The sequence below is a fragment of the Falco rusticolus genome, chromosome 6 (assembly GCF_015220075.1).
Source record: "Falco rusticolus isolate bFalRus1 chromosome 6, bFalRus1.pri, whole genome shotgun sequence".
Classification (NCBI taxonomy): domain Eukaryota; kingdom Metazoa; phylum Chordata; class Aves; order Falconiformes; family Falconidae; genus Falco; species Falco rusticolus.
The window spans coordinates 45,898,514-45,925,504 of NC_051192.1; the positions used below are offsets into that span (position 1 = coordinate 45,898,514).

Sequence of the window (26,991 nt, forward strand, 5' to 3'; positions counted from 1 at the left end):
TTCAATCCCAAACTCTGCAGAGGGAGCCAGAGGCACAAAACCAATAGCAACACAAACACGCCACCCCAAAACAAAGGGTGAGCTTTCTAGTAAGCCCCACGTCATGCATCGCTGAGGTCTGTGCTTGCTGTTTTCATAAGCATCGGGAATTGTTGTTTTTTTTATTTCTAACGCAAAAGCTAAGGGTAAAGCAAAGGAAAAAGCTAGAAAAGATTTCAGAGACACTGATGGATGTAAAGACCAGGCAGAGGCAAAAACGTGTGTAATTAGTCCGAAAGAAAAGATCCCGGTGAAACAATCAGCTTGCCAGAGGGTGTACCATGCTGTGAACAGGGAATATTTAGGGAGAAATAAATGCGTAGAAATAACTTATATTTTTCAACCAATAGTTACTTCAGTCAGAAATGCTTGAATCTGTTCTATACCACCACATGAAACTCTAATTTACATTGCATGATTACGTGTAAAGTCTGGGCATTCCAAAATGCAGAACAGTTTCAGACCTCCTCTGCTGTATCTCCCTGCACACATGCTGCCTTTTGGTGGTATTTTTTTTGTTTGATTGGTGGGTTTTGCCGTTGTCTGCCACAATGTGCTTGTGGTGACATCATCATCTGTCATTCTTCTGAGCCAGGACAGCCCCTCATTCACTTCAGCAGAATACCTCTCCCACATCGTTTGAGCAAAGAACGAGGGTTCCACAAAGGTCATTATGGATCTAACAGCATTATAGTATGCCCAAAACCAGCTAATGGAACCAGAGATATAAATCACTAGCTTAGTTTGCGTCACTCGTTCTTCACATCATGTCAAAATCAAGAAGGAATTGCAATCATATCCTCTCCAAACAGCACTTAAATCAAATGCAGCATGCCCTAGGGCAAATTAACAAGTAAAAGGAAGAAATGGCAGCTGTTGCAAGTACAGGTTATCACCCTTCTTCCCGGCAGAACAACAGTATTAGTTCAGTCTCCCCCTGGGCCTTTTAGTTTACCTCTTTGTGCTGACTGTTAATTCCACCGTCCATCCACACTCAAAAACCCTGGAGCCTGTCACCCTGTCACAAAAACACTGCCACACGCAGAGAGAACTGCTGCCAGCTGGATGCTCCAGAGCTTACCACATAAAGCCCCCCCAGCACAGAATTAATACCCGTTTCAAACCTCACCGACTACAAAACCTTCCAGCATCATCCAGGTGGCCTCAACGAGCAGTGTTAGTGCCCACCCTCTGCATGCTAGTTCCCCTCCAAAATTAAAAATAACAATCATGTAATGGCCCCTGTGCCCTCAAGTTAGCTGGCCAGTTTAAATAGAAATAGTAAACAAACGAGTAAATCCTGCTACGTGAACAGAAGGCGCCCATACAGCACACCGAACTGCTCTGTGGAGCACCCACAACTGTTTGTGGGTTTTCAAGATAGAGGTATGGGCTCCTGGTTCCTCTGCTCAAACTCTGGAAGCCTTCTACTGTCTGACCCCTGGAAAGCACCAGACGAGTAACTCGCTCTTCAGTCAATCTGTTCTCCCAAGTTGTTCTGGCTTGGAGGTGATCCTAACAATCCAGTAAAACATCACTCAGGTAAACTTTAATCCTTGCAAGTGGCAGATCACGCACCCCTAGTTAGCTGGATTCAACCACAGATAGCAGGCAGAATTCATGCACTGCATGCACAGACTGTTCCCCAAAACACTGAGATGTGAACTAAAATTCCAAACAGCCAAGTAAAACTCCAGTTATATTCCGTATGGTATTACCAGGGTTGCTAACTGCTGCAATACATTAACTGAAAACCGACACGCAGCTGTTTAGTAAAACAGTATTTTTATACGTGCTTTTTCTACATGTGGAGTACTGTGAAGGTTAAAAAAAACAAACACCGAAAACCAATCACAAAACTAGACAGACATCTAGATACAGCTTCCTCTCAATTTGTTTTATTTGGCAAAGTAGCAATTCAGACAGTTCACACAGCATTTATTCAAGCTCTTCAAATCTTCTGCCTTTCAACTCGTCCTCTTCTCCAAGTTTTTACTTCAGAACCATTGCTCCATCACAGAGGGGTTTTCATTTTCCAATTCCTAAATGCTACTCCTGGATACTCCTTTCTGCCAAGTACCTTGACTATCACCAACCCACTCAGTGGAATGGGTGCACTAATCCCAGCAGCCTTGGTCCCTGAAGTCATAACACCTCCTGAAGTGGTTCTCCCCAAAAAAGTTGTCGCCGGGTCTCAGCTTTGTCACCTCTTCCAAGTTAGGCTAGCTTATTACACTGTCCAGAGACAAGAATTTGGATACAGTTGAGCTCATACCTTTCATTTAACTGTTTAGATTAGTGAGAAGATGTAAAAAAAGCTGAACTCAAATTGAATGATACAGTGACCAAAAGGTTGAAACATCAGCATGCATCGTTTAAGATATTTCACTTCAACACCAAGGACTAGATTCACAGTTGATTGTGGGTTAGTACAAATTTGTCAGATGCAAGTGGGTTTTTCTGAATTGTATTTTCTAGAATACATGCTATATTAATTCCTTTAAAAGATTAATCTTGTGTATGTGCTCCCAGGCTGCAGTCAGATCAGGAGGTGGTACGTTAACTTCCAAATATCTAAATAAAGTGATACATGTCTTTTACATAGGAATAGGATGAGGCTGACCTTCAAAAGAAAAGTTATTTAAAATGTTTCTCTTCCATATTCAGGGGCCTTTGAATTCTAAACTTCAGCTTTCAGGGATTAATCTTATCACAAAATTATTGTTCCACCGTAAAAAGTCAAATACCTTTTTTGCAGTGATCACTATGGGTTGGTTTTATGCAAATTTTATTCTAGAATCCTTTCTACCATAAAAAAAAGAAAATAATGATAACATGCTGTTTAATTCCTGGTTGCTCAAATCTGAGCGAGATGACTCAAGACACATTTCCCCCCCTTTCCGAGAGCAGCCCGCCTTACTGTACTGCATCACAGTTTGCTGTTGACATTTTACAGTACCAAAACAGAAAACCTGAGGCAGAAAAAAACCAGGGTTTACAGCCTGCCAACTACTCTATATGAAAACTGAACAACTGCATCTCTAGCTGTACCTAGGAGTCCAGGATTCATTATTCCTTATGCATGTATCATGTTTTCCTCATGTTGCAATTAAGAATTCACTTTCTAAAAAGCCAGAATTTTTCCTGGGCGCCCACAGTTAAAGTGAGAACATTAATGCAGCGAATGGCTTTGCCAAAAGCAACTTTCTTTTAGAACCAAACTGTTTTGTTTTGGTTTTGGTTTTTTTGTTTTTTAATAAAGAACCTAGCAATCCATATCTCAGTAGTCTACTACATACTGATCCTAATCTTCCACACAAGCACACGCACACCCCCCGTTTGCTTTTAACTTTAATTTGGCAAAGCAGCATTGCATAAACCATTCAGTGATTGGGACATCATATTTATGGAGTTAAATCCTTGTGTATCACATCAGTAGTGAGCTATAAACCAAAACAGAATTTCAAGACTCCATTAATTAATTTTAGAAGGGAAACCACGTCTGTTATGTCCAATTCTAACAGCAATGTCTGATAAGAGCAGCCACCCACCTCTGATGTCTTGAAGTTTAATATATACAAATGCCTGGTTTTAAGGTAATAAAGCAGCTGATTGTATCTACTACATGCTAGTCTATGACACCATGTCAAAAGCTTAAAAAGGAAGTTCATCTCCTTTTAGTAGCATCTAGCAGACATCAGAACACAGAAAACCTGGTATTACCTACGTAGTGTCATAAGGTGCACAGAAGCAGTTTTACCAAGGGACACAGGAGCTGAGAGAAGTGAGTGTTCAAGTACTCCCATCAAAATTAGAGTTCACAAGCTACAGGTCTTTATCTGCAGTTTTGCAGAAATTCACTTTGAACAGATGAGAGTGAGATAAAGGCATGTTAAATAAAACAGTGCCCACATAAAACTTTCCACCATTTCTTTATCAGATTTGCCTTGAGCATCTAAAAAAATAAAACAAACACCACGCTTTTCCATGCTGATAACAACAGTATAACGAAGTCCAAAACAAGCTGCAATGCTGTTGGTTTTCAAAAAGCTTTTAGAACTGGAGATGAGCAGTCCACTGTAACACTATGTTGGGTCAAGATGATGTAGCTTTTACAATTCATCCCTGTAGAAAGAAAACACACACAGTTATATTTCTCCTCTCCCCTTGCAAGTCATATTTGAAAAGTTTTGATATTGCATCAGATTACATTTAAGTGTTCATGCATATCAGCAAAACTTCCGAAGTCTCTTCAAGCATTTAAGAAAACAAAAACAACTAACAAAGGAAAGGCAACAATAATCCCATATCATCTTGTACCATCATGTGACATACTGTGAAATATGGGTCCCTCTATTTTACACTTAATGGATCATTTGCTTTAACGAACATCCCTCACACCACACAGCTAGTTACACAGCTACCTGTCATCCAAATTCCATTGGCTACATCCTGGCAAGAAACAGAGCCAACTTACTAGACAGAGTGTTGGCAAAAACCATTCTCTGTAGCTGCCAAAAGCGCAAGTTTAGCTTCCGCTGCAGCCTCTCAAGAAAGCTAGGAACACAATCTCACATCAACATCATATGTTTTTGTATCGTGTATTTTATTTATTTCATAGAGGAGCTCAATTAGCTCCTGAAGGAACTATTGCTAAATCAGGATGAGCTTATGGAAGGTATGGAGGCAGGGTAGGGAGTCTGTGTGTGTTAAAAGGAGATTCAGGTAGGAGAAAGGATGCATCGGGAAGCCTCTCTAAATTGCTATGAGGAATCTAGGAAATGCAGACTTTTGTTCCTGCAGGACATTTAAAACACATTGAAGCAGGAAACCCACAGAACCCATATTCCAACAGTGAAATTATCATATATTAGTGATTTGTTTAAATATTAATGGAGCATTAACTTTAATGCAAAATGTCCATCAAATCTGAAAGCTGTGCAATGTGCCATTATGAATGATGGAAAATTCAAACAGAAGCATTTGCTTCCCTGACCCGCCCCCCCAGCCCCAAAAAGCACAAGCTATCTATAAACGCACAATGAGTTTGCTGCAATTTTCTTTTAGCAGGTGCATCACCCTCATTAGATAAAGCAAACTGTCTGAATGAAGAAAAATGTCACTAATGTGATTGCTGGCTCAATACACAATAGTATTTCCAGCTATCATGCAAACTAACCCACAAAAAATGTTGTGCTACATGCACACAAGCAAAAGCTTTCAAGTTACAATGACATTATATCCTTCAGGAATCATATAGCATGGAATGACAGCAGGCAAAACATTTTAAAAGCAATTGAAAAGGCTGCTGCAAGTAGTGCTTAAATGACTAGTTTTCTATCTAATGCAGCTGGGATCTAAAACTTGTGATTTGTCAGTGAAATATTTGCATTCTTTGCACTTTGCACTGCCTTGTAATAATGCTGAGGTACTACGTACTAATCGTACAGCTTCAGAGTATTGCAGTAATTACAGAAAGCAGAAAAAAACAGAAAGGGGAAGAACACATCTTGGCAGGGGTAAAGAAAAACCTGTTTATACCCAAAGGTTTGGAAGTTCTTCATATTTGCCTATTTCACAGAATGGGTATTTGCTCACTTTGAACATATAAAAGTAAATGAACATCTGATACCCAGTTTAAAATGCAGTCCTAAATTCACTGGCACAAGTACTTCATTCAACCTTAATGCTTCCAGGAGCTGCATCATCAGTTAATATTTACAACTTCAAAAAGCATATGTAAGCAATGACTACTGCTACTGCTGGTTTAGTCTCATATGCCTAATTGCTGATGTGATTTTCATCCTCATTCCTACCATATACTCTCACAGCTTTTAAAAACCTAGCCTGTCAATGGGACAAATAATTCTTATTCCTCTAAACCCAACGTAGATCCTCAAGAAATTGCAAGCCTAAGAAAAAATCCCTAGTTACTCCAAAACTATTAAACATCATCATTTAACCCAGCCACAGGTGCTGACAAGGTTTTCGCACAATGGTGCTAATGCACTTAATGTATTTGAAGGGGGTGGGGGTTGTTTTACAAAATTGTATTTGTACTTGGAATTGAAATAAGTGACACTAACATGCCAATGTTTTCATTGTTGATGTGTCGCATTGCTTTAAGCTATTCCTGATGGCATAATAATGTTCCTGTAAGTTAAGTATATCCTAAATGTCACTTTCAAAATAAAGATTTTCATATTCTGTTTATTAGAACAATCACTGTATTAAGGAAATCTGCTCCCCTCAAGAGATTTTTCACTTGTCCTTCACTACTCAACCTAACAACAGCATCCAGCCCAAAACAATCCATGATATGTGTTAAAATTATGCAGCATTTGTTTTCTACCGTTACAAGAAGCTGAGTTTATATGTGCACTATTATATATAATAGAAAGTTACAGAAAAAAAATTAGATCATCAGGTAGGTAACACTTCCCAGCTTTCCACCCAACATGAACAGCTTGCAGACTTAAATACATATTGTAAAACAGCATCAGTTGATCTGAACTTCAGTTGTATGGATCAGAAGCTGCCAAGCTATGAAATCTACGAGGTTTCAACTCCTGGTAAAAGCCAGGACACTTGCCTATCCTCCCAGCAGTAAGAAATCTATCCTGCTACAAAGCTTAAAAGGAGATGCAAAAGCTAACTGCAAAAAATATCCTGTTGTCCTCTAGAACCATAGGAAAGATTATGAATTAATTACTTTTCTCCCTTTTTCTGGCCATGATTATTTGCTGTGATTCTTACACAACTCATGTAATTTCCCTCCACCTTCTTACAGGCGCACCTTCTAATCTGCTTACTAGTTCCTGCTTAGTAAGCAATATATATATTTAGGTTTTAAGTCACCACCATAGCCCTCCTCAAGCCCTTGGAATTCTAACAGGAGAATCACTCATCTAATATTGTCAATCGAGGCATCAGAGCAACTTTGTAAGCTCAAGTTAAAGCAAGTTTCAGAAGCCTCAAAATTACTATTCTAAAAATAAATTTAAGAAAGTTCAAAAAAATTTTGGCTTACTAGTAGGGAAAACATATACAGGAATATTCCACGCTTCCCATTGGGAGTATGCAACAAACTAGGAAACATTCTCAGAAAAGTCTAATAGGTAGCATTTCAGGTAAATGTCAGAGTTCATTATGAAAAAAATTTAAAAAATGTTCACAAATCTTATCAACAGTAAGAAATAACAAAAGTTTGCAGTACAGGTAGGTCATGAAGTCTTGCAATCTGTCTCCATCTCTTTGGTAGAAGGCACTCCAATTAAATATTTGAACAAACATCTATAAATTTTTTTATCTGAAACTTGTAACTTTTTGATCCACTTCAATTTTCTTGTCATTAGGCAGCATTTGATTTTCCCTTTTTGATACATCATTTATCTATGAGAAATATGCTGTCATTACTGATACTATATTTCTAATTCATATTAGGCTACACACTGAATTTCAGTATCTACTAGTGTTTCAGCAGCCAATTCTCATTTGTAACTTTGAAGGTAACTAAACACAATACTTAGACTTGTAGCATTTTAATCTGGAAAGATGATGTTATAAAGTATTTGTTACTTGCTAGGATCATCAATTTGAGAGAGTAAGTTGAAATAACAAAGAAAAGGTAACTGGTATAATTGGTTGCAGAAAAAATACATCACATGCATTTTTGCAAAATACTTAAATTTTTCCCTAAAAAAAATTGTGCAGAGATTCTTTTTGGCAAAGTAAAATAAAAACTTTAATCATAATCCTAACTCTGCATAACCTAAGGAATTCTGGGCAAACAAATCCTGCTAATTTCAATTGAAATTAGACAGCTAGCTTGTCAGGGCATTTGAAACATTTATTAAAAAATAATTTAATATATTTCTGCCTAGAAACTGTTATTCAATGTTTTCCAAAAGGGTGCTTAATCACATATTATGTACAGATATGTAGGATACAGTAACAGCCCCAGTCTAGTCACTGCAGTTTTTGCTGAAAGATATTATACTGTCATTATGATTTTGTATTTTATCAGCAAATATGAATTTAGCTTGACATCTATAAGTAATCTCTCCTAATGCAATATTTCAAGTTTAAGAAAGTAGTTTAACTTTTTAAAAGTGCTGCCAGTTTGGAAATAAAATCCAAGATAGCAACAGAGACTCATTGCTAAGCATTCCTTATACCGTTATTCTCTTACTGGTCTTCGTATCAGAAATAGCGTGGCCAGAACTGGGGAAGTGATCTTTCCCCTGTACTCAGGACCGGTGAGGCTGCAACTTGAATCCTGTGTTTGGTTTTGGGCCCCTCATTACTAAAAAGACGCTGACATGCAGGAGCACACCCAAGGAAGAGCAATGGAGCTGGGGAAGGGTCTGGAGCACAAGTCTGATGGGGAGCGGCTGAGGGAGCTGGGGGTGTTTAGTCTGGACAAGAGGAGGCTCAGGGGGACCTTATTGCTCTCTATGACTACCTGACAGAAGGTTGTAGTGAGGTGGGTGTCGGTCTCTTCTCCTGAGTAACAGGTGATAGGACAAGAAAAAATGTCCTCAAGTTGCACTAGGGGAGGTTTAGACTTGGTATTAGGAAAAATTTCTTCACCGAAAGGGTGGTCAAGCATTGGAACAGGCTGCCCGGGGAAGTAAGTGGTTGAGCCACCATCCCTGGAGGCATTTAAAAGAGATATAGATGTGGCACTTAGGGACATGGTTGGTAGATATAGGATTTCTGTGTTAATGGCTGAACTCAACCTTAAAGATTTTGTCCAACCTAAACAATTCTATGATTCTTTATATATTGTCTCTCCGTATAAGCAGTAAGTGAACTCTCAGAGAGAAGTAAAACCAGAAAGAACCTAATTTACACAACAAGTGCCAATAAGATAGCTAATAAACTGTGCTCTCAACTGGTGTGGCACAAGAGGTCCTCTCTCTCTCCTCCCTACTTACCAGGAAGGAAAAAAAACAATTAATAATTGAGAAGCTTCATGTGAAAGGATAAACATCCTTACGAGCATAATCACATAAATGGACACCTACTGCTGGATCTCTGGCACACTAATGCATTTCATTTTGTACTGGAGACCAAATTCCTGTGTATAGTCTACTTCCAAATGTCCCATGGAGTCACATATGAGAAAATTCCCAACTAGTATTTGGAGTTTAAAACAAACACTACTGTGTGTAGCTGAAGCCAAACTAGAAAATTATGGACTAAATTTAAAGAAATCCAGTAATACTCACAAAATCAGATTTATTGAAATCCAAGGAGCCTTTTCCTTCCAGCTAGTCCAGATTTTCTTCTGCTAGAAGTTCCGGTTTTACATAGTGAAGAATGATGCAAACCAGCTGAAGCTAAGTTTGACCTCAAACACCACCCAGAGATCAAGTCACTGTTGTGCTGCTCTGTGAAAAGCATCTTGCAGCCTTAGCAAGGAACCGTACACTGATTTCTCTGACATGTGAATAGCTAAGCAAAAACTCAAGTGGCTTCTTTCTTGTCAACTGGAAGGTCTGCTAGCCTAGGAACATGCTGCTGGCCTACTGATTGTACTTTGTGATGGGACACCAATTTTTAATGTGACAACAGTTACTTGCATTAGGAACAGAATTACTATTACTGTGCTAAATGCTATCGCTAATTAGGAATGAAACAACATAAACTAAGAGAATGACAAGCTAAGCACACAGGATTCTTAGGCTACTCTAAAAAGATGATTGTTCAATGAATTTTAGATTTACAAGAACCAGAGTCTCTCACACACGAGAGCTCTTTATCACAGAAAGACTTAAAAGATGCTCTTTCAGAGGAGTCTCAACTGATCTCTGCTCACAGGTCTTCAACAATGTAGGAAAGATAAATTGAAATCTAAGTACTGCAGAAAAAACACCTCTTTCATCTTTGATGCTAGCACAAATAACAAATGCTGATTTATAATTAGGAGTTTCTTAGCAGCAGCTGGCTGACCATAAACTTTGGACTCATTGATAAGGAAAAACAACAAAAGACAGATGTGACCTCATCAGGTCAGCAGTACACTGGCAGCTATCCTTAACAAGGGAGCGGGAATTTTCTTCAGATCAGGAAAAGGACAATTTAAGAAAAAAAAACTTCTGGACTTCTGAGACTTCCAAGTCTGAACCAAATTTAAACATACGTAGCAAGAAACAGCCTCTATGCCACCGTAGTGATCAAGGTAACCCTTCAGGCTAACCATTTACCTCTTCTAGTAACACCAATGTACATTCTTAATACTTTAAAAAAAAAAATAAATCAAGAAGCATTTCAGAAAAGAACAAAACCTGGTTAGAATCTGGGGAAAAGAACCCCACAATGCTCATGACCAAAGAAGGCCCAAAGACAATCTATTACTTCTTCCTGAGCTAGCAGAGAAAACAGAGCACAAAACTGCACAGAAGAGATGCAAAGACCGTAGAATTCTAGTCCTTAATACGCTTCACCATCTTCACTATCAGCAAAGGATAACCACTGTCATTCTAGAAATCCTTCTTATATATAATATTTATTGAACACAAATGGCTGCTACAAAAAAAAAAGCTACTATAATCACATCAGATGGAAATGCAGAACAATCCATAAAACCTCCCTGGAAAAAGGAAGGCTTAAGAAGAATACTTCTGTTTTCCAGACTAAGCAGAGCATGGACTGCAAACCTGAATAAAATCTGCCACATTTGCCAAAGGAGGAAAATGACCACAAAGCAAGACTTCCAAAGCCTCACAAGAGGCAGGAAACAGCTGAGTACCCCACTGAGGGAATACTGACAGTACTCACTGATGAAGTATTAATTTGCATAGCAAATACAAGCCATCTGAATAATGAGAATGCTTCAAAAGCTTTGAGCTAGGCAGTAACTCATTAAAGTTGTTCTAAGAGTAATCTGTACATGGTGGCTATACAATAATCCAAGAAACACTGAAATGAGGTTTCAGTAAGCAGCAGTAATGCAAACTGCTTTATTTGTACTTTTTATGGACATTTTGATAGCTTCAACTCTAGGTATTCATGTATCCAAATCACAAGCTATACTCCAGAATATCAAGGGAAAAAAGCCAAAAATCTGAATTTAGGAGTTATAAAGCTCAAGAATTGTTCTCAAAACTCAATACACATCTATGCATTTCATTAGCACAAATAATACGTCCACAAGCATTTTCTGCCAGGAAGCAAAACAGGACTGCTGCTTTGTTCATTCGCATACTAATGCCTAGCATGGTTTAAGCTGACAGCTGTGTTATGTCTATGTTGCTGGCCATTCAATTCAGCAAACTGGAAGGTTACTACCTCTAGAAAAGCCTTTAGAGTTTGCTGTGCTGGCAAACACAAATATGCCCCCATCAGAGAAAGATGATAGACGTTTTATAACATCTGAGAAAAGTTTCTAAACACTACTCAACTACATTTACACTTCAGGGAAGAAGGGATTACCTTCTCCACTTTCCGCTACTTCGGGGGCTGAGGAAAAAGTGCTTGCAAGATTGTCTGTATTTCCCCACAAGAGATTTTACGAAGATTTTTCTTCATTTGTGACATTTCAGAAAAATAAAAAAAGAACACCCAATTACCACTAACTCAGAGGACAAAACAATATTTATTCTTAAGTAGTATTTTACACTTTTACCCTAATTACTGGGCAAGCTAGTTATAAAAAGTTCATTAGAAGGGAAGTTTAAATTTAGAAAATATTATGTTCCAAACAACAAACAAACTTCAACACACCAAAGACTAAAAGAGACAAAGTGCAACCCATGCAATATTTTTCTTCTGCTTTTAAATTAAGTCAAATTTAGCACAACCTCCTTTTGGTGATGTAGTAATGCAGACAGTCACTTTTCACAGTATGGAGGAGCAGAAAGCAACAACAGCAGCAAAGGCAGGCCTTGCAGTCTATCTGCTTAAAATTCACACCCTTTCACCTTGCATGTGTGTGGAAGAAGTGGAACAAAATCACTTCCACCTGGACCACTGCTTCTCTTTATCTGTTAAAGGCACATATATCACTCCCATCAGAGGCTTCATTTTGACACTGCCATCTTCTAGTTTGTCATATTGTTCGAGCATCTGGTTTCCCCCTGCAGGACCAACTGGTAATATCAATCTTCCGCCAGGTTTTAACTGATCTATAAGCTAGAACACAACACAGAAATTAGAATGTAACCAGCCACTTCAGAGACATGCTGGATCCAAAGTTTGTTACATTACATTAATAGCTTTTCTATAATTATCTATCTACTATTATGCAGTAGATAACTCCTTTAATTAGGAAAAATAAAAAGTGCACTGAAAATGAGAGTATCACAATATGGTACAACTGTTGTTACATTAACAATAATTCCATATAACTCAAAAAGAACGTAAAAAATTGAATTAACTAGGTTGGTTGCAGTTTTAAGTTTCTACATAACAGAGGAAAGACATGTAAATCACAAATTATTTTTACAGTAGATTCAATCTTTTTAAAATGCCAGTTTTAACAGTTTGATAGTTTGGGGTATTAGTACAGGCCCAATGTCTAACATTATTGGGGTAACCCATCGCCCCTTAAGCCCTCAGAATAAGATTTAAGATTTGTGATTTTAAATTATTCCAGGAAGATAAGTAAAAAAGTTGTCTACAATACACTCACTATCCAACAGCTCTTCTTTCATTCTGTGAATGGAGCAGCATTTTGTGAAACTAGTCTAAAATTCTAAAATATTTGAATGGATAAGTGACAAGTAACAGAGTATGAGAGAGAAATGCTTGGATTTTTTTTTGCTTTCATAATTAAAGAAGGAGGCTAATAACAGTAGTTTCAAGAAAATTTCAGTACTTCCCAGACAATGAAAAAAAATCTTACTCCTTGTTTACTCACAGAAGTTATAATTAAGAACTGTTTCATTCAGTAATAAGCTTTAAGTTACCTTCTTAATTGTCATATGTCATCACTTTGCTGGGAACATCCCACACACCTCCCTCCCAAAATAAAATAAAATAAAAAAACAAAACAACAGCCAATGCCTGGAAACGTCTAACTTGTCTATATCACCTCAAACCTCTAGTCCTTCACCGTCCCTCATTAAAATCAATTTTAAAAAAAAACATAACTGGTATCTAGCATATCAAATCATGCTAAATTATTCCCATTCACCTGAGGAAAAGAGGAGGGAAAAAAATCCCAACCTTATCTGCAAGAATGAAATTCATGCATGCATACTCTAAGGTCCCTAGTTATTCTCAAGCTTCTCTAGTAAATACTACCCTGTATCCACTCTGAAAGCTACAAACACATGGTATTATCTGTAGTTCCAGCCGAGCATATTACTGTTCCAACAGGCTCAACGTCTCGGAGCCTGAGCAACAAATACTTAAATTTCATAATTCAGTGTTTGACAAAACCAAATTAGCTTATGAAAAAATGCTCCAGTTGATTGTTGTAATAGAGATTTGTCCACAAGTAATTTTAAGTTATGTTTATTTAGAGGAGGGTTATTAGAACAAATAGTTTTTGCAAACCACCAGGAAGCCCAGTTACAACAGAAACAAAAAAAGCACATCATACAGTAATACCACACTGCCCATTGATACTCCCAGCAGTGCAAGTCTACCAAGTATTTTACATATATATGTACGTAAAGTGTTCTTTACAGCTAAGAGATTACCGAATCACACATATAAAATATAAAGGCTTACTGCTTGGGGCACAACTGGCGCTGCAGCTCCTACATGAATCGCATCATAGGGAGCTTCTTCTGCATATCCCATTCTTCCATCTCCCACTGCAAGAAAACACTTTTTTTTAAAAAAAAGTTTTCAAAAGGAATAGAAAAAACAGCTGATCTCCCATATCTACAGGTAGATAAAAAGCTATGCTCAGATTTATACTATTTTTACTGAGCAGTAATAACGTGAAGTCAATTTAAAAATATTAACACAATTGAAAAATAGATGCAACAAAATGCCCTCACACGTACATACACATACTTCTAAAAGATATGAAATGCTACTGAAGCACCTGAAATTAGAAAGCATGGATTTGTAATAGAAGTTCTTGGAGACACATGTCCACTCAGAAAGGATACTTGAGTATTTATGTGCCCTACCACTCCAACTGCAGGTGACTTCTCCCCTTGTTTACCTTCTTAGAACATACACTTTGCTTTGCCTTGCCTTCACACATACCATTCCTAAATATAATGCAAATCATAAGTCTAAAGTATTAAATCTTAGAAGCACATATCAGAAGACTCCAAAGGTGAGGAAAAGACAAAGCAAGTACTCACATGGACTATACATCTGTAACTGCACTACTGGTTGGACTCAAAGACCTCACACACACTCATAGGTTAGTGCAGTACACTAATCCCCACACATCCCCTTTCGCCAGCAGATGGGTCTCGCTATCCTTCCTGCAGACAACTGCTGGACTGACATGGATAGCCAGGTCAGACATCAGACATGTGGCTAAAGCTCCAGGTGGCTGCTTGGAAGATGTTAGGAGTAACCAAGTTATTCAGAGGGCTACCGATGCAGCGTCAGCTTTGGTGGAGAACTTAGGGAGAAGCACCTTATCCTAGATGTCTCATACCACCCCAGTTATACTGGATGCAAGGGGAACAGACTGGGGTTTTTAAGCCATTGAAATATAGCAAACTAAACCAGATCCTGGGTAAAGTTTTGAAAGAAGATGATGCAAATGTGGCATGCACAGTATTTACAAGAAACCAACAGGAGATTCAGAGTAAGTTAGGCAAACTGTCTCTGGAGTTATTTAGGAACATAAGTAATAAAGGAGGCTAAACCATCCACAAATTCATACTCAGACAATGCAGAAGTCCCAGTAATCAGTCAAGAAGAAAAGTAAGAAGGCTAATGAACATAGTCCTCTGCTCAACACAAGTAGTTGCTTGGGGTTTTCTGTCTTCAAACATAGCTTCAACTTCTCTGCAATCACTATTATCACAGGTTAATTAAAAGGCTGAATGAGTCAAAAGAACTTTTAAGCCCCTACCAGAGGGTGAAAATTTGTCAACTTTTTGCCTTCCAACAACTCACAAGGCAGGAAAAATACATGGTGGCCATCACAGGTTTCATTTTGACCTCAGTGACAGGGTCATCTACCTGGACAGTAACAACACCCATAAGTATCCAAGAGTGTACAGGAAGATCTGGACAGGTCCTCGAAACCATTAAAACTGGGGAGTGAGTCATCCTTCATACTAGGTGCTGAAACAAGACCCTGCAATAACTTTCTACACCCAAAGCTGTAAGAGAGCACATTTCCTCAGCAGAAGTCCTTTAAAGCTCAGGGACATATTTCCTCATATCGTCAATTCTGCCCACCACAAGCTCTAACCAAGGGCTGCAAGCAGAAGCCATCGAGCAAGAACTACCAGTGCTTCAAGAGAACTCATGCCTATTGATCACCAGTTCCACCAAGGCAGCCTTCATTACTGTTGCCAGTAATGAAAGTTCTAGTATTTCCAGGGCTTTAATCTCTCTGATTCTGCCAAAGTGGGTTGTACTGGAACAACCACTTCAATGCAGTAAAGTATACAATTTATATTTGTTTATACCATAGTAGCACTGTACACCTCTAAAGAGGAAGTAGTGATGTGTTAACTGTATCGAGTTGCTGTTCCGTAAGAGAAGGCAATGGAGAAAGACTTCTTCAGCTCAAGAATACAGATACTGTTTGAATGGTGTTAGTTACACAGGAAAACAGACCCTCATTCCTTAAGATGCAACAGCAGGCGTTAGGTGCAGTGATTTCCAGTACTGCTGGCAAAAGAAGAAGAGATTGCTAAACTGAAAAAAACAGTGTGAAAGAAACTGCAAAGTTGTCTTCTGAAGAACACATGTATTCTGAGACTTAAATGCATCTTGAGCACTGTCCAGAGAAGTCCGAACATGACTTCTGCACATCTTATCACTTCACCGATGGCGGTAAAAAGGAACCAAAACATCTAAACCCTTTGCTCTTAGAATCAATAGTCCAAACCAAAGCCACTATCTTCAGAATCGGCACACCCCCACACACAAAAAAAAAATCATGCTCCTTTATACGCATAAGCACAGCATGGCTCTTCCCTTTTAACACCCACAAAAATTCTCCTGGCTACAGCAGTCAGGTACATATCTACCCACAATGGGAACACAGATAAGAAAAAGTTCAGTTGGCATTCATATATTCAATGTGATACAAATTATTGTATTATTCAATGTCCAAGAGCAAACAGCAGCCCAAATTTTGAGCTTGTGCTTATATCCTGAGTAACATCACCTGTCCTTCTCAGATCTCCAGTTCCATGCAGCCTGTTAATGAAGTAATCATAGTGGTGGGTGGCAGGTGGTGATGGGCAGGGGAAGCAGTACCAGGACTTTCTGATGTAAAAAGGTTGCGTGGCTTGTGTTTGAACCTTAGACCTGATCTTCTGATCTGACAGTCTTCAGTGTCTCTATGCTGACTTGTTTCACACAGTCATAGCAAGAGCAGAGAAACAGAAGAAAACTACTTCTCTGTGGTCAGAATACCCTCATCCCCTCTGGCTATGTCTGCATCAGCAAATAGTGCAGTACAATAGAAGCAGATCGGTACAGCAAAAGAGTTTTTGCCGAGAACCTGATGGCCATGCAATATGCGCATTTCTGAATGATCACCCTGGTCTAGTTCTGTCTTATTGGCTTAATATCCATTAACATATCAAACATATTTGCTTGCTTCTGAAAGTACATAATCCAGTCTAGTTTCATCCAAAAGGAATCAAAGTCTGTGCCGTCCAGGAGTACTCTCATGTGAGCCAGTGTGGTAAGTAGAAGCAGGAGAGAGACTGACCTCAAAAGGTACCCTTCTGATTTTAAGAAAAAAACAAAACACAAAAGAAACCATATCAAAAAAGGCAAAACCACCAGAAACTAATACAGACATACCCTAAGTACACCTATTCCTAAGTTCCCAGTGCAGTTCTATTGCTGAGACACCCCAAAATAATGTTGATGCTTCTGAAATGCAGTTATGGCGTATGTGAGGTGTGACAAAGCAATGGAGAATGGTTGAAGCATACTTGCAAGAAGCCAGCAACTGACATACCTAGACTTAATTCATGCACCTTCCACCATCGATCAACCTTGGGTATTCAGGGGTTTTTTGTTTGTGTGTTGGGGAGGAGAGGGTGTTTGGGTTGGGTGTTTTTTAGTTGTTTTAAAAAACAGTTGTCTGGATTCTAGCTCCTCACCAAAGAGTCCCTAGGAATCCAGCACAGTCAAAACATTCTTCTCCACATAATCCACTGAACTGCTACTCATACATCTGTACTTTTCTTAAATGCACCTCACAACAAAACTATTCAGAAGTCTCTTAGTTATCCTGCTACAAAGTCAAACATAAATACAGACGATTATGTTTACCTAGAATTCTAGACTCCAAAGGGCATCAAAGTTTGTTTCAGATGTATCAAGAAGCATAAGTCCAAATTGCTCTTGTACAGCAACAATAGAAATTATCCCCCATTCCCCTTCTCCAGCCCCAACCGTCTCAGCATAACTTCTTTCCCAATTAAGTTTAACACAGAAGTGTTCTCCGTCAGGGACTTTGCATTTTATACACATGTACAAGTACATGTGTTGATTGGTTTATTTTAAAAAGATTTTTTAAAGTCCCTCATTTTGAAAAAAAAAAAAAAAAAACAAGAATCAAACTGGTATTAAGAGCCAAACATCACATAATAATCATTTTTCCAAGCACTCTTCTTAGAAGCCTCAAAATAATCCAGACCTTCAAGTTCTTTTTTAAACTTAATGAACAGAAAGATAACGAAGGGAATGCTTTCTTCCTGCCAGCTTTGCATCTTATTTAAAAAAGGCATCTTTCTTTCTAGTAAAAAAAAAAGTATTTAAAACAATTCACTGTCCTTGTATATATTTAGCATTATTCCCTCTCCAGAACGTGTCGATTAATCACTTCCCTAACATACAAATACTGTTAATTTTAAAAACAAGTGAAATTAAATTCAGTGATGCATACTGCCAGCCAGTCTAGTACTTTTTCCACTAAACCCTTTGTGTGCAGCTTTCTCAATTACTGTATCAGAAATACAAAGGCTTTGTTAAAATGCTCATTTAGATGACAGTACTTTTATCAAGAAAAGTTGTGAATTCAAACCCAATTTTAAACAGGAAATTTAACATGAAACACCTCCAGCATGTAAAAATATTTTCACCAGAAAACACCTCCCTGTTAAGCTTCTCTCATAGCATGATTACATATTATTTAAGATTACCAGAAGTCAATCTTCAAACTGTGTGAAGATATTTTCAAAGGTCTGAAGATGAGTTGGATTTTAAAATTTTCATTTGGCTCTTCTTTCTTTGGTTTAACTTCTTATATTAGAATTTTTAATCATATCCAATTCCAGTCATTTTCAACCAGCTGCTAGAAAGAATATCAGTTTAATTAGTAAGTATATCAGTCTGATGCTCACCAATCAGTTTCACTCTTCCTGAAGACAGCAATGTGGGATCATCTTTTTTGACATTATTTATTGAGTCATCTACTAGTTCTTTGATATGATCAATTCCTACAACTTGTCCTTTGGGACCAACCTGGAATAAAAATATAGAGTTGAATAATTTCTGCTAGTTTTGATTCATGTACAGAACGAGTATTTCTATCTCCTGAGCCCATTTCTCTAACAAAAACAAAACCGGTGAAGTGGTAGTATATTTTCCCAATGTTATGAAAACTACTGCTTGGAATCATACACCCTGACTGCTAGAAGCAACTGGTAATTAAAGTTTGTCAGTATGGTCTTATAAATGTTTGTTATTGTAATCTTATTGAGATGTTAAGTTATACTATTAGTGGAGATTTCTTCTCTGAATTTTTGGAAGTTAGATCTGGTCATGAGTGTTTGAATTACCTGCAATAGAAAGTAATAACTTCAAGGACACAGACTAGAAATTATCTCCTTTCATGTTGAATAAACTTACTCAAAGATTAAGGTTTTTCTAGAGAAGACCTTCCTTCAAGGAAAACAGCAAGTCATGCACTTTATTCTAAGTTATCTGAAGAGTCTCATTCTTCCAGAAGCAAATGCAGCAATTCATAGTCAGTGACAAACTACCTACTCTTGCATTCATAAATCTACTTTCAGATTTACAGCTCTCTTCCACAGGAAGAGTGGAACTTTCAAGAGCTCCTAACTCACAAAAGGCCACAGAAGATCTGTGTATTCTGAGGGAAATAAGGCTTACTAACAAAATCTTCTCCATTTATTCCTGGAATAAAGACACAATTTCAGAAGGTTAGTCAGATTTTAAGGTTTGAATCCTTTTTCTCCTCTCTCCAAAACTGGAATATTTTTAACAGGATCTAGCTCAAAGAACAGAATGGCAAAGTATATCCTAGCAGCCCATGTTGTCATACAACTTTGTCTTTGGACGTACTTGAATGCATTAGTTATGTTTCTGTATCTTGCATTTTAACGTCACTAAGACTTGGAAAATTAGTAACTAGTTATCAATATCATGGTGGGGTTTTTTTCTGTTTTATTATGGACAAGTCCTATGTTAAAACATCAAGAGAGCAGTGTTACCTCTTCTTTTTCAAGTGGAAGACCACCAGCCTAGCCTTTGAAAGAGAGCAAGGCACATGGCAAGTTTTCACTAGGACAACCACCAGTTGCTATCTGGAGGAATGCCTGGCAGTCAGTTGTACCAGAAGCTGGCAAAAGATCCACTGTACTCCAACAAAGGGTAAAGTCACAGAAATTAAAATTTAGCAAAATGGTCTTAACATGAAATAGCCTTGATAGAAAGTAAGAAAATCTACTGCTGCATGTCACAGTCCATTATGCTATTGATGAGCCCTCATCAATTACCCTGAAACTCTGAAGTGTGTGCAATTGAGGCAATAGCAGAATGGCACAATTTTGGGGATCTTCATGATCTGTTTGGAATAAAAATATACCATACTTTTTTTATAATGCCAGTACTTCCAAGACAAAAGCTACAATTAATTTAATTTGCTGACAACTTTTAAAAGTGAATAAACTTAAGTTTATCACAGCAGTTTAACATGAAAACCCAAACAAAAAGATCTTTAAGATGTTTTACTAGTGTAAGTAAACATAGAGCTTTCCCAGAAGTACCACAAATGAGATTACCATCACAGGAGTAAAGCTGTCACAACATCAGTGTTCACTCAGGTACCTGTACCACAAATGCAAGCAACTCATTCTACATCTCCAGTAGACTGAGAAGCAACATCCACATGACCCAGTAAGCACATCCCCAACTGACTTTTGATAGCGAAACGCTTTACCATCACTCCCCATAATATACTTCTTTCAAGCTTTTGTTACTGTTAGAAAGAATGTTACAGTGAAAGTCCAAGCAGTACATACTGTCTTATCTACGTTCATTCAAGTGGATGAAGCAAGATCTGTATTGCAGAGTAATGCTATCAAACAGAAGAGAAGCATTTATGCAATGTTTCACAAAACACATCTGTAAGGCATTCCATAGCATACCACCAAGAGGGGGATTCAGAAGAGGACCATGATATTCATATGGCAATAAAAAGACAGCATGATTAACCTCAGCAAAATTGGAAAGAGATCTCCTTTTTGTGGCAATTCTGGTTTCTCTACAGACATTTTCAGCTTTTCTTACATAGCTGTTTTAAAAGCAAAAGGTCCCCAACCACAACTTGCATATCTTATAAAAAATGACTATTCTTCTATGCATTTGTAACTTCAGCGAGAAATACGCATTAATGTTTGCAGGACTGAAGTTCCCATGTATGCTACTAGCATTTGATTATTTACTACAAAGACCAAAAATAATAGGCAGAAAGTTCAATAACTGACAGTAATATTCCCTCTAAACTGCAGTTTGGTTAACTTACTTCAACTACTTTTTTATTTATTTATTTTTCAGCTAGCACTTAAAAATCCTAAATACTTTTGATAGTACATTGCCCAGTCCTAAACATTCTTATCTGATTCTTAACACAGGAAACCAGAAGTGATCACAGACTCAACAGATCAGTGCTTGAAAACAGAAAACTAAGAAGCTAAAAAAACCCATATGAGATGTTATCATATGCATCACCATATTACAAAATAACTTTTCAGAAAGAAAAAAAATAAATATCTAAGTTGGCAATTTAATGAAGGCCTCTGCTAGTTATAAAGCAATGATGAAGTCCTGGAATGGAGAAGGAAGGGCAGATTATATTCCACTACATAATTTAGTCTAACAGTACTGTAGTTACAGCCAGCATGAAACAATTTTTTTCATTTTTTTTTCCTGATGTAAGATAGGGTAGCATCACAGAATTCCTTACATACAGGTTGAACAACCCAGAAACTTAGTTACTTGGAGAATACATAAAAAGAATATAAATTACTATCTAACTTAGGAAAGATTAAATGAATATTTATAGTGATGCTCACACAATACGGTAACAGGAAAAAAAAAAAGAAGTTAAATTTGAAGACAATTTATATACATACAATGTATTTTCCTGTGGGAACAGGATTATTTCAGGCCTCAGTAAGCTCTCACCACAGCAGGAAGACATGACAATTTATCACAATGAGAACATTCATAGCCACACAAGATAACATAAAAATTGGGCTGGACAAAGCAAACACCTCCTTCCTTCAAGCTATAAAGCAACCACTAAAGCACAATCAAGAAAAACACCAAAACTTCTCCTCTAGACAGTTTCTTCACCATCACACAATTGACTGGACCCTTTAACTCAACCATATAGTATCAGCTAGGGTAACAAATGGGTACTAATCACACCCAGGAGAGTAAATTATTTTCTGTATAATATACCTAAATCCACTGTAGAAAGAATGCTTTTTTTCTCCCCTTTAACTCGGAGTTATGCTTCAGTTCAAGCAGTTCTGATGGTCAAGTGATTAAACTAAATATCTCACCATTCGTGAAAAGCATGCTGTAAGGATTCCACTTCCAGATCCCACATCAAGTGCTTTGGCTCCTTCATGTAACTGATCAGACAGAAGTTCAAGAGCATATGCATGCTAAGAGAAGACAGAAAATTTCAAAATATTTTAAAGTGTCTATCTTGCCCAATATATATATATCCATTTCTTCAGTGATTTTGAGCAATGCACTGAGGATTTGTGTAAGAAATTTCTGTGTTATTTTCTATTACCAAAAAGGTGTGTGTGGGCGTGGTAGCTACAGGATATAATCATTGTTACTTATATTGACTTCAACGAAGTGTGTGTGTATATTTATTTATTATTTTAGTATATACAAATATAAACTCATCTGACCATTCAAGTTTCTAGCACAAACTCAGTGTATATATAGTTACTGGGAGAGACACCGTAAATCAATTTAATTCTCTTCAGCTCTGGTGGCTCTTACTGTTCTGGCAGTATATGGCCTTTAAGGAATTTAACTTATCATTAGGCTATATACATTGGAGTAAGATGGGACAGAGGCTAGCTAGGAAGAAGGCACCTCTGGAGCATCAAGGAAAATGGCTATTAGAACTACTGCTTGTATTACCTCCACACTTGCTGATTCAAGGAGTATGAAAAAGAAGTTGTCTTTTACAAAGTCAGATAGCCAGGCTCATATATGAAATGCAGTAATCTACAGACACTTCGTGAGTTTTACTTTCCCACATGGCAGACCAGTACACAAGCCAAGCTTAGGTCACAAACTAAAAAACACAGTTTGTTCTTTAACGTTTCAGAGACAGCCATTACCACACCCTTACGGCTTAATCCATTACACTCAGAAAACAGAAATTAACTAGAACAATAAATGTTAACATTTGCTTAGAGGATATACTTCCTTTTTGCTCATATTCTACTAGTACTAAACACAGGATAATGCAAATAATGACTTCAGTGAGTTAAAATTTTGAAAACTTAATTCTTATTTTCTCCCTTAGTCACAGTACTACTCTCGCTGCCTTTCCTTGAATAAAATCATTGACATTTCTATACAAAATTCCTGGGTTTTTTAATATTGGTAACTAAGTAAATTCTAACTCAGCTAGGCAGTTTTTAGTCAACAGGACCAGACCTTTATTATGTTTTGACACTTTCCAAACATTGCAAGGACAAAATATATGCTTCTATTCATCCTTCATCTCAAATAAAGGAGCATACAAAAATTATGTCTGTCCTAGATCTATGTACTGAAATCCCTTCTCATGCCTTAGTCATAAATGTCCTGGTCTCAAACCACTTGGCAAAAAAACCTGCTTCTCAGTACAATGTTTGTTGGGGGTGGGGTGGGTGGGGGGTGTTCCTGTCCAAAGAATTAGAGGCATTACAGCAATACCAACCATATAAATCACTGTTATCCATTTCCAAATTCTTTTATTTTCATAAATTACAGAGTCAGAAAATTTAGGTTGGAAAGGACCTCTGGAAATCCCGCGGTCCAAACCTCTTTCAACATGGGCAATTTAAGTTAGAGCCCTGTCCAGTCAGCTTCTTTGTATATCAAAGAACAGAATTTCCACAATCTGCAAATCTGTGCCAATGCTTAACTACCCTCAACAGGATTATTTTTCACCCTAGAAACTAATCAATTTCCCATGTTGCACTTTTTTTGTCCACTACCCATCATCCTATTGCAGTGCATCTCTAGGAAAAGTCTGGCTCAATCTCCTCTGTGCCCTCCCACTAGGCAGTTCACAACAGCATCACTGCAATCAACTGTTCATTAAATTTGCTAGGATAAAATATTTTATTTCAGAAGCATCTGGATGTTTATAAAATCACCAATACTTATAAGTTTAAAGCTTACCATATGTGGAGCACTGATTGTTGCTTGGAAACCTGTAAAACGAGAATGGAAGAACGCATTGATCATTGTTCAGGCAGCAACCTTATGATCTTTATGACCTTGACTGTAAAACGTAATACCTTAGTTGTTGCCCTCATTCAGGGCACTACACACACACCCCAACAGTCAGTGCTCTGCTTCAGAAGTGAGTTAAGGTACATCATCTGAGAGCTATGCCATGCCAACTCTGGACAGTAAAGAAAAAAGGTTCCGTCCTTGATCTCAGTTTCAGTCTCCATTTTGTTACTACATTGCCTCAGCTTGATCAAGTATGTTGAATTCAGAACAGTAATGTCTCATAGAATAACAATGCCTTTTTCACTCACTCCCTATGTAAAAACCTGACTTAGTTTGGTGTGGCAGGGACCATTGAACTTCTGGAGACAATAACCTCACCTATTTTGCAAACTGTGAGAAAACATGGAGGAACACTCACCTATATATGTTTCTGTGAAGATATGCAAGTTTTTGAGTGTGTATGTATCCTGACAGATTTGGTTTTGGGTTTTTTTAGTTTTCCTATACAACTAATAAAATTCTAATAAAATTCATAGTTCTCACGACCCACTATTAGGGGAGGGCTGGAGGAGGGAAATAAATACAAAATTACTACATTCATGTAATTCACTCTCCTGCCTTGGAAAGGTAAAACTGGGATCAGGATGGGAAATAACCGTCGTAAACAATGGTCCTATTGTTACCAAAATCTCGGAATAAAGAACTTATCAACACCAATGTGATGCAGATAAGCAGACACTTCTTTATTAACGGCCGGGTGCATGAGTGAGTCCTCTCACGATCAGCGCACACCAAGTTTCAAAATCATACACCTTATATAGGACTTACTTAATATTAATTAAGTATTCACACATAAACATAGTATTTCCTGAAAATCATTAACATACTCTCCTCCCATATCCAATTCTGTGCAGTAAAGTTAGAAAGGTCTGGAAATGGGTCTGGGGTATTATTCGGGGAGGTGGTACATGAGTCGGTGGTCGCGATGCCCCCTGCCGGAATTACCTTTTACCTACATTCACTGTTTCTTGGCAGGTAGCTTAAGAGTTGCTTCATTCGACTCTCCCCCAGTTCCCATCAATTCTACATTCTGACATCTCAATACATTCTCCTAGGCTACACGTAAACACTGTATCCAATCATGCATTGAAACACGAAACTGTTATCTAAGTTCTAAGCATTCCTACTAAGTGATTCTGACCAATTCCTTTGGCCTTGGTATGGGGCTGTACAGAGGATTTCATAGTAGCTGTCGGTTGCTATGCAAACGCAAATTCCACTAGAATATTTCTTATAACTCTATATTCCTATTAAAATCAAAAGTGGTTAATTCTAACTAATAGCAGATATGTAACACTATCAGAGCAGGTCTTCCATTGAAAACCTATTTTCCTATTTAAAAAAATAAATCTCATTTAAGGGTTTAAGCAACTCGACAGAAATGATTCAGTTGAGATCAATGCAAAGAGAGACACTGTTTCTGATATAAATGGGATACAAATGATTTAAGTATTTAAACATCAGCTGCACCACCACAAATTGCTGTGGTTTAAAAACTAAATACATATATATACACATATTAATATTGACAAAGAACATCTATCTACTTGACGTATCCAATTATGCCAATTGCATTCTATAACAAATTGAAACTTAGTTAAAAGATACTGAATAAATAATGAACTAAAGCTTCAAAATTTTCTAAAAATGTTCACATTCTTAATATTTGACAAAGGCAGTCACAGTTATGCAAATTAGAACAATCTCAATAAATTTTACAAGATGCTCTTACCTATAGACTGTGGAGAATCCATATAAGGGTTGTATTTTGCATAGTGGCAACGGTCTGTAGCCAGCATTACTTCAAATACCTTGTCTGATTTGATGATTCCATTTTCTATAAATAAGCAAATAAATACATAAAATTTCAGGCATTTTTTCTCTTCTGCAATGCAAGAGCATGTGAAATACGTGAATATATTCCTAATATTGTGAGAAATCATGCCACCTTACCCTCTAACACTCTAACCCTTATCATACAAGAATTAAGCTGTGGTCCACAGATCAAACAATGCTTAAGCCAGTGAACTTTGAACAAGACTTTCCCAGCAGTTACAGATGCTTTTCTGAAACAGTAGAGACCATTTGCAAAGATCTATCTCCTTGAAAAACCTCAGCTTCACACACACCTTTGATATTCCTGAAAACATTCAGCAAGAAACTGATATTACTCTACACAGCAAACAAGACACACTTCATATTTCTAAAAGGCTATGTAACTATTGAAAAATATACAAAAACAGGTGAAGCTGCAGCATCCTTGCTCAGTATTTTATTTTCAAGATTGTTCCTTTTTTGTGTTGGCAAAAGAAAAACACTTTTGTAAAGAAACTCCTACAGAAATGGGGCACACTGAGGCCAAAAAGCTTTTATATCCAAATGCTTTGAATCTTTGTTCACTTTTCAAAATAAAGTGTCAGAAGCACTGTGCAGCGCAGCCATTTTTCCTTGCAATTTTATTGAAGTTTTAACATTGATAATTCTTTTTTTAGAGTTCTGAAGAGACATCTATGATTAACAGAAAACTTTAGAAAAACAAGATGTTAATTAGTCACTTGTATTAAAGGACACAGTATAAGCTACAAAGAACTGAATTTTCAACAATGGATTGCTTCATTGAACTACTTTAAACAAGGAAGATTTATTTGGAAAATTATACTTGGGAAAAAAAAAGATAATTTCAGGTCCTTTAAAATCTAATCCAAAATGCAGTATCACAAAAATCAGATTAAGGAGCTCTTGTAAGATAGTCCTAAGTGAAGTTGTACCAGTGTTTTTTTTTAAATTAATACCAACACTAACACATGTGCCCAGGCCTGAGCTAACTCCTGTAGAGGCTTCCCTGACTGTTTACAGTACCAATCATAGGATTTTCTTTTGGTTTTTTCTTGTCTGCTACCTGTATCCAGGATTTAATTATCCTATATAACTAGGCTTGAGTTCAGAGAGCAAAATAACCCCCCAAGTCATTTCGCTTTTTGGTCTGAAGACAAAGTATGAAATAGAACTGCAATAGGAATTTTACTACCAAATTAT

General features: G+C 37.4%; 1 protein-coding gene across 5 annotated transcripts in view; it reads right to left on the reverse strand.

The window, feature by feature from the left end:
- Positions 1 to 1,915: 1,915 nt before the first annotated feature.
- Positions 1,916 to 26,991, reverse strand: part of PCMT1 (protein-L-isoaspartate (D-aspartate) O-methyltransferase) — a 36,016-nt gene continuing 10,940 nt past the window's right edge. For 4 of the 5 annotated variants that reach the window (XM_037391433.1, XM_037391436.1, XM_037391437.1 and 1 more), the window contains 7 exons: positions 25,688 to 25,792; positions 23,839 to 23,870; positions 21,981 to 22,085; positions 18,510 to 18,630; positions 13,723 to 13,808; positions 12,008 to 12,177; positions 1,916 to 4,164 (listed from right to left, as the gene is read on the reverse strand). In XM_037391433.1, coding sequence (XP_037247330.1) covers positions 4,152 to 4,164; positions 12,008 to 12,177; positions 13,723 to 13,808; positions 18,510 to 18,630; positions 21,981 to 22,085; positions 23,839 to 23,870; positions 25,688 to 25,792 — 632 coding nt within the window. In that variant the 3' untranslated portion in view covers positions 1,916 to 4,151. Of the gene's footprint in view, positions 4,165 to 11,966; positions 12,178 to 13,722; positions 13,809 to 18,509; positions 18,631 to 21,980; positions 22,086 to 23,838; positions 23,871 to 25,687; positions 25,793 to 26,991 lie in introns of all 5 variants that reach the window. The other variant, XM_037391434.1, reaches the window with a different exon arrangement.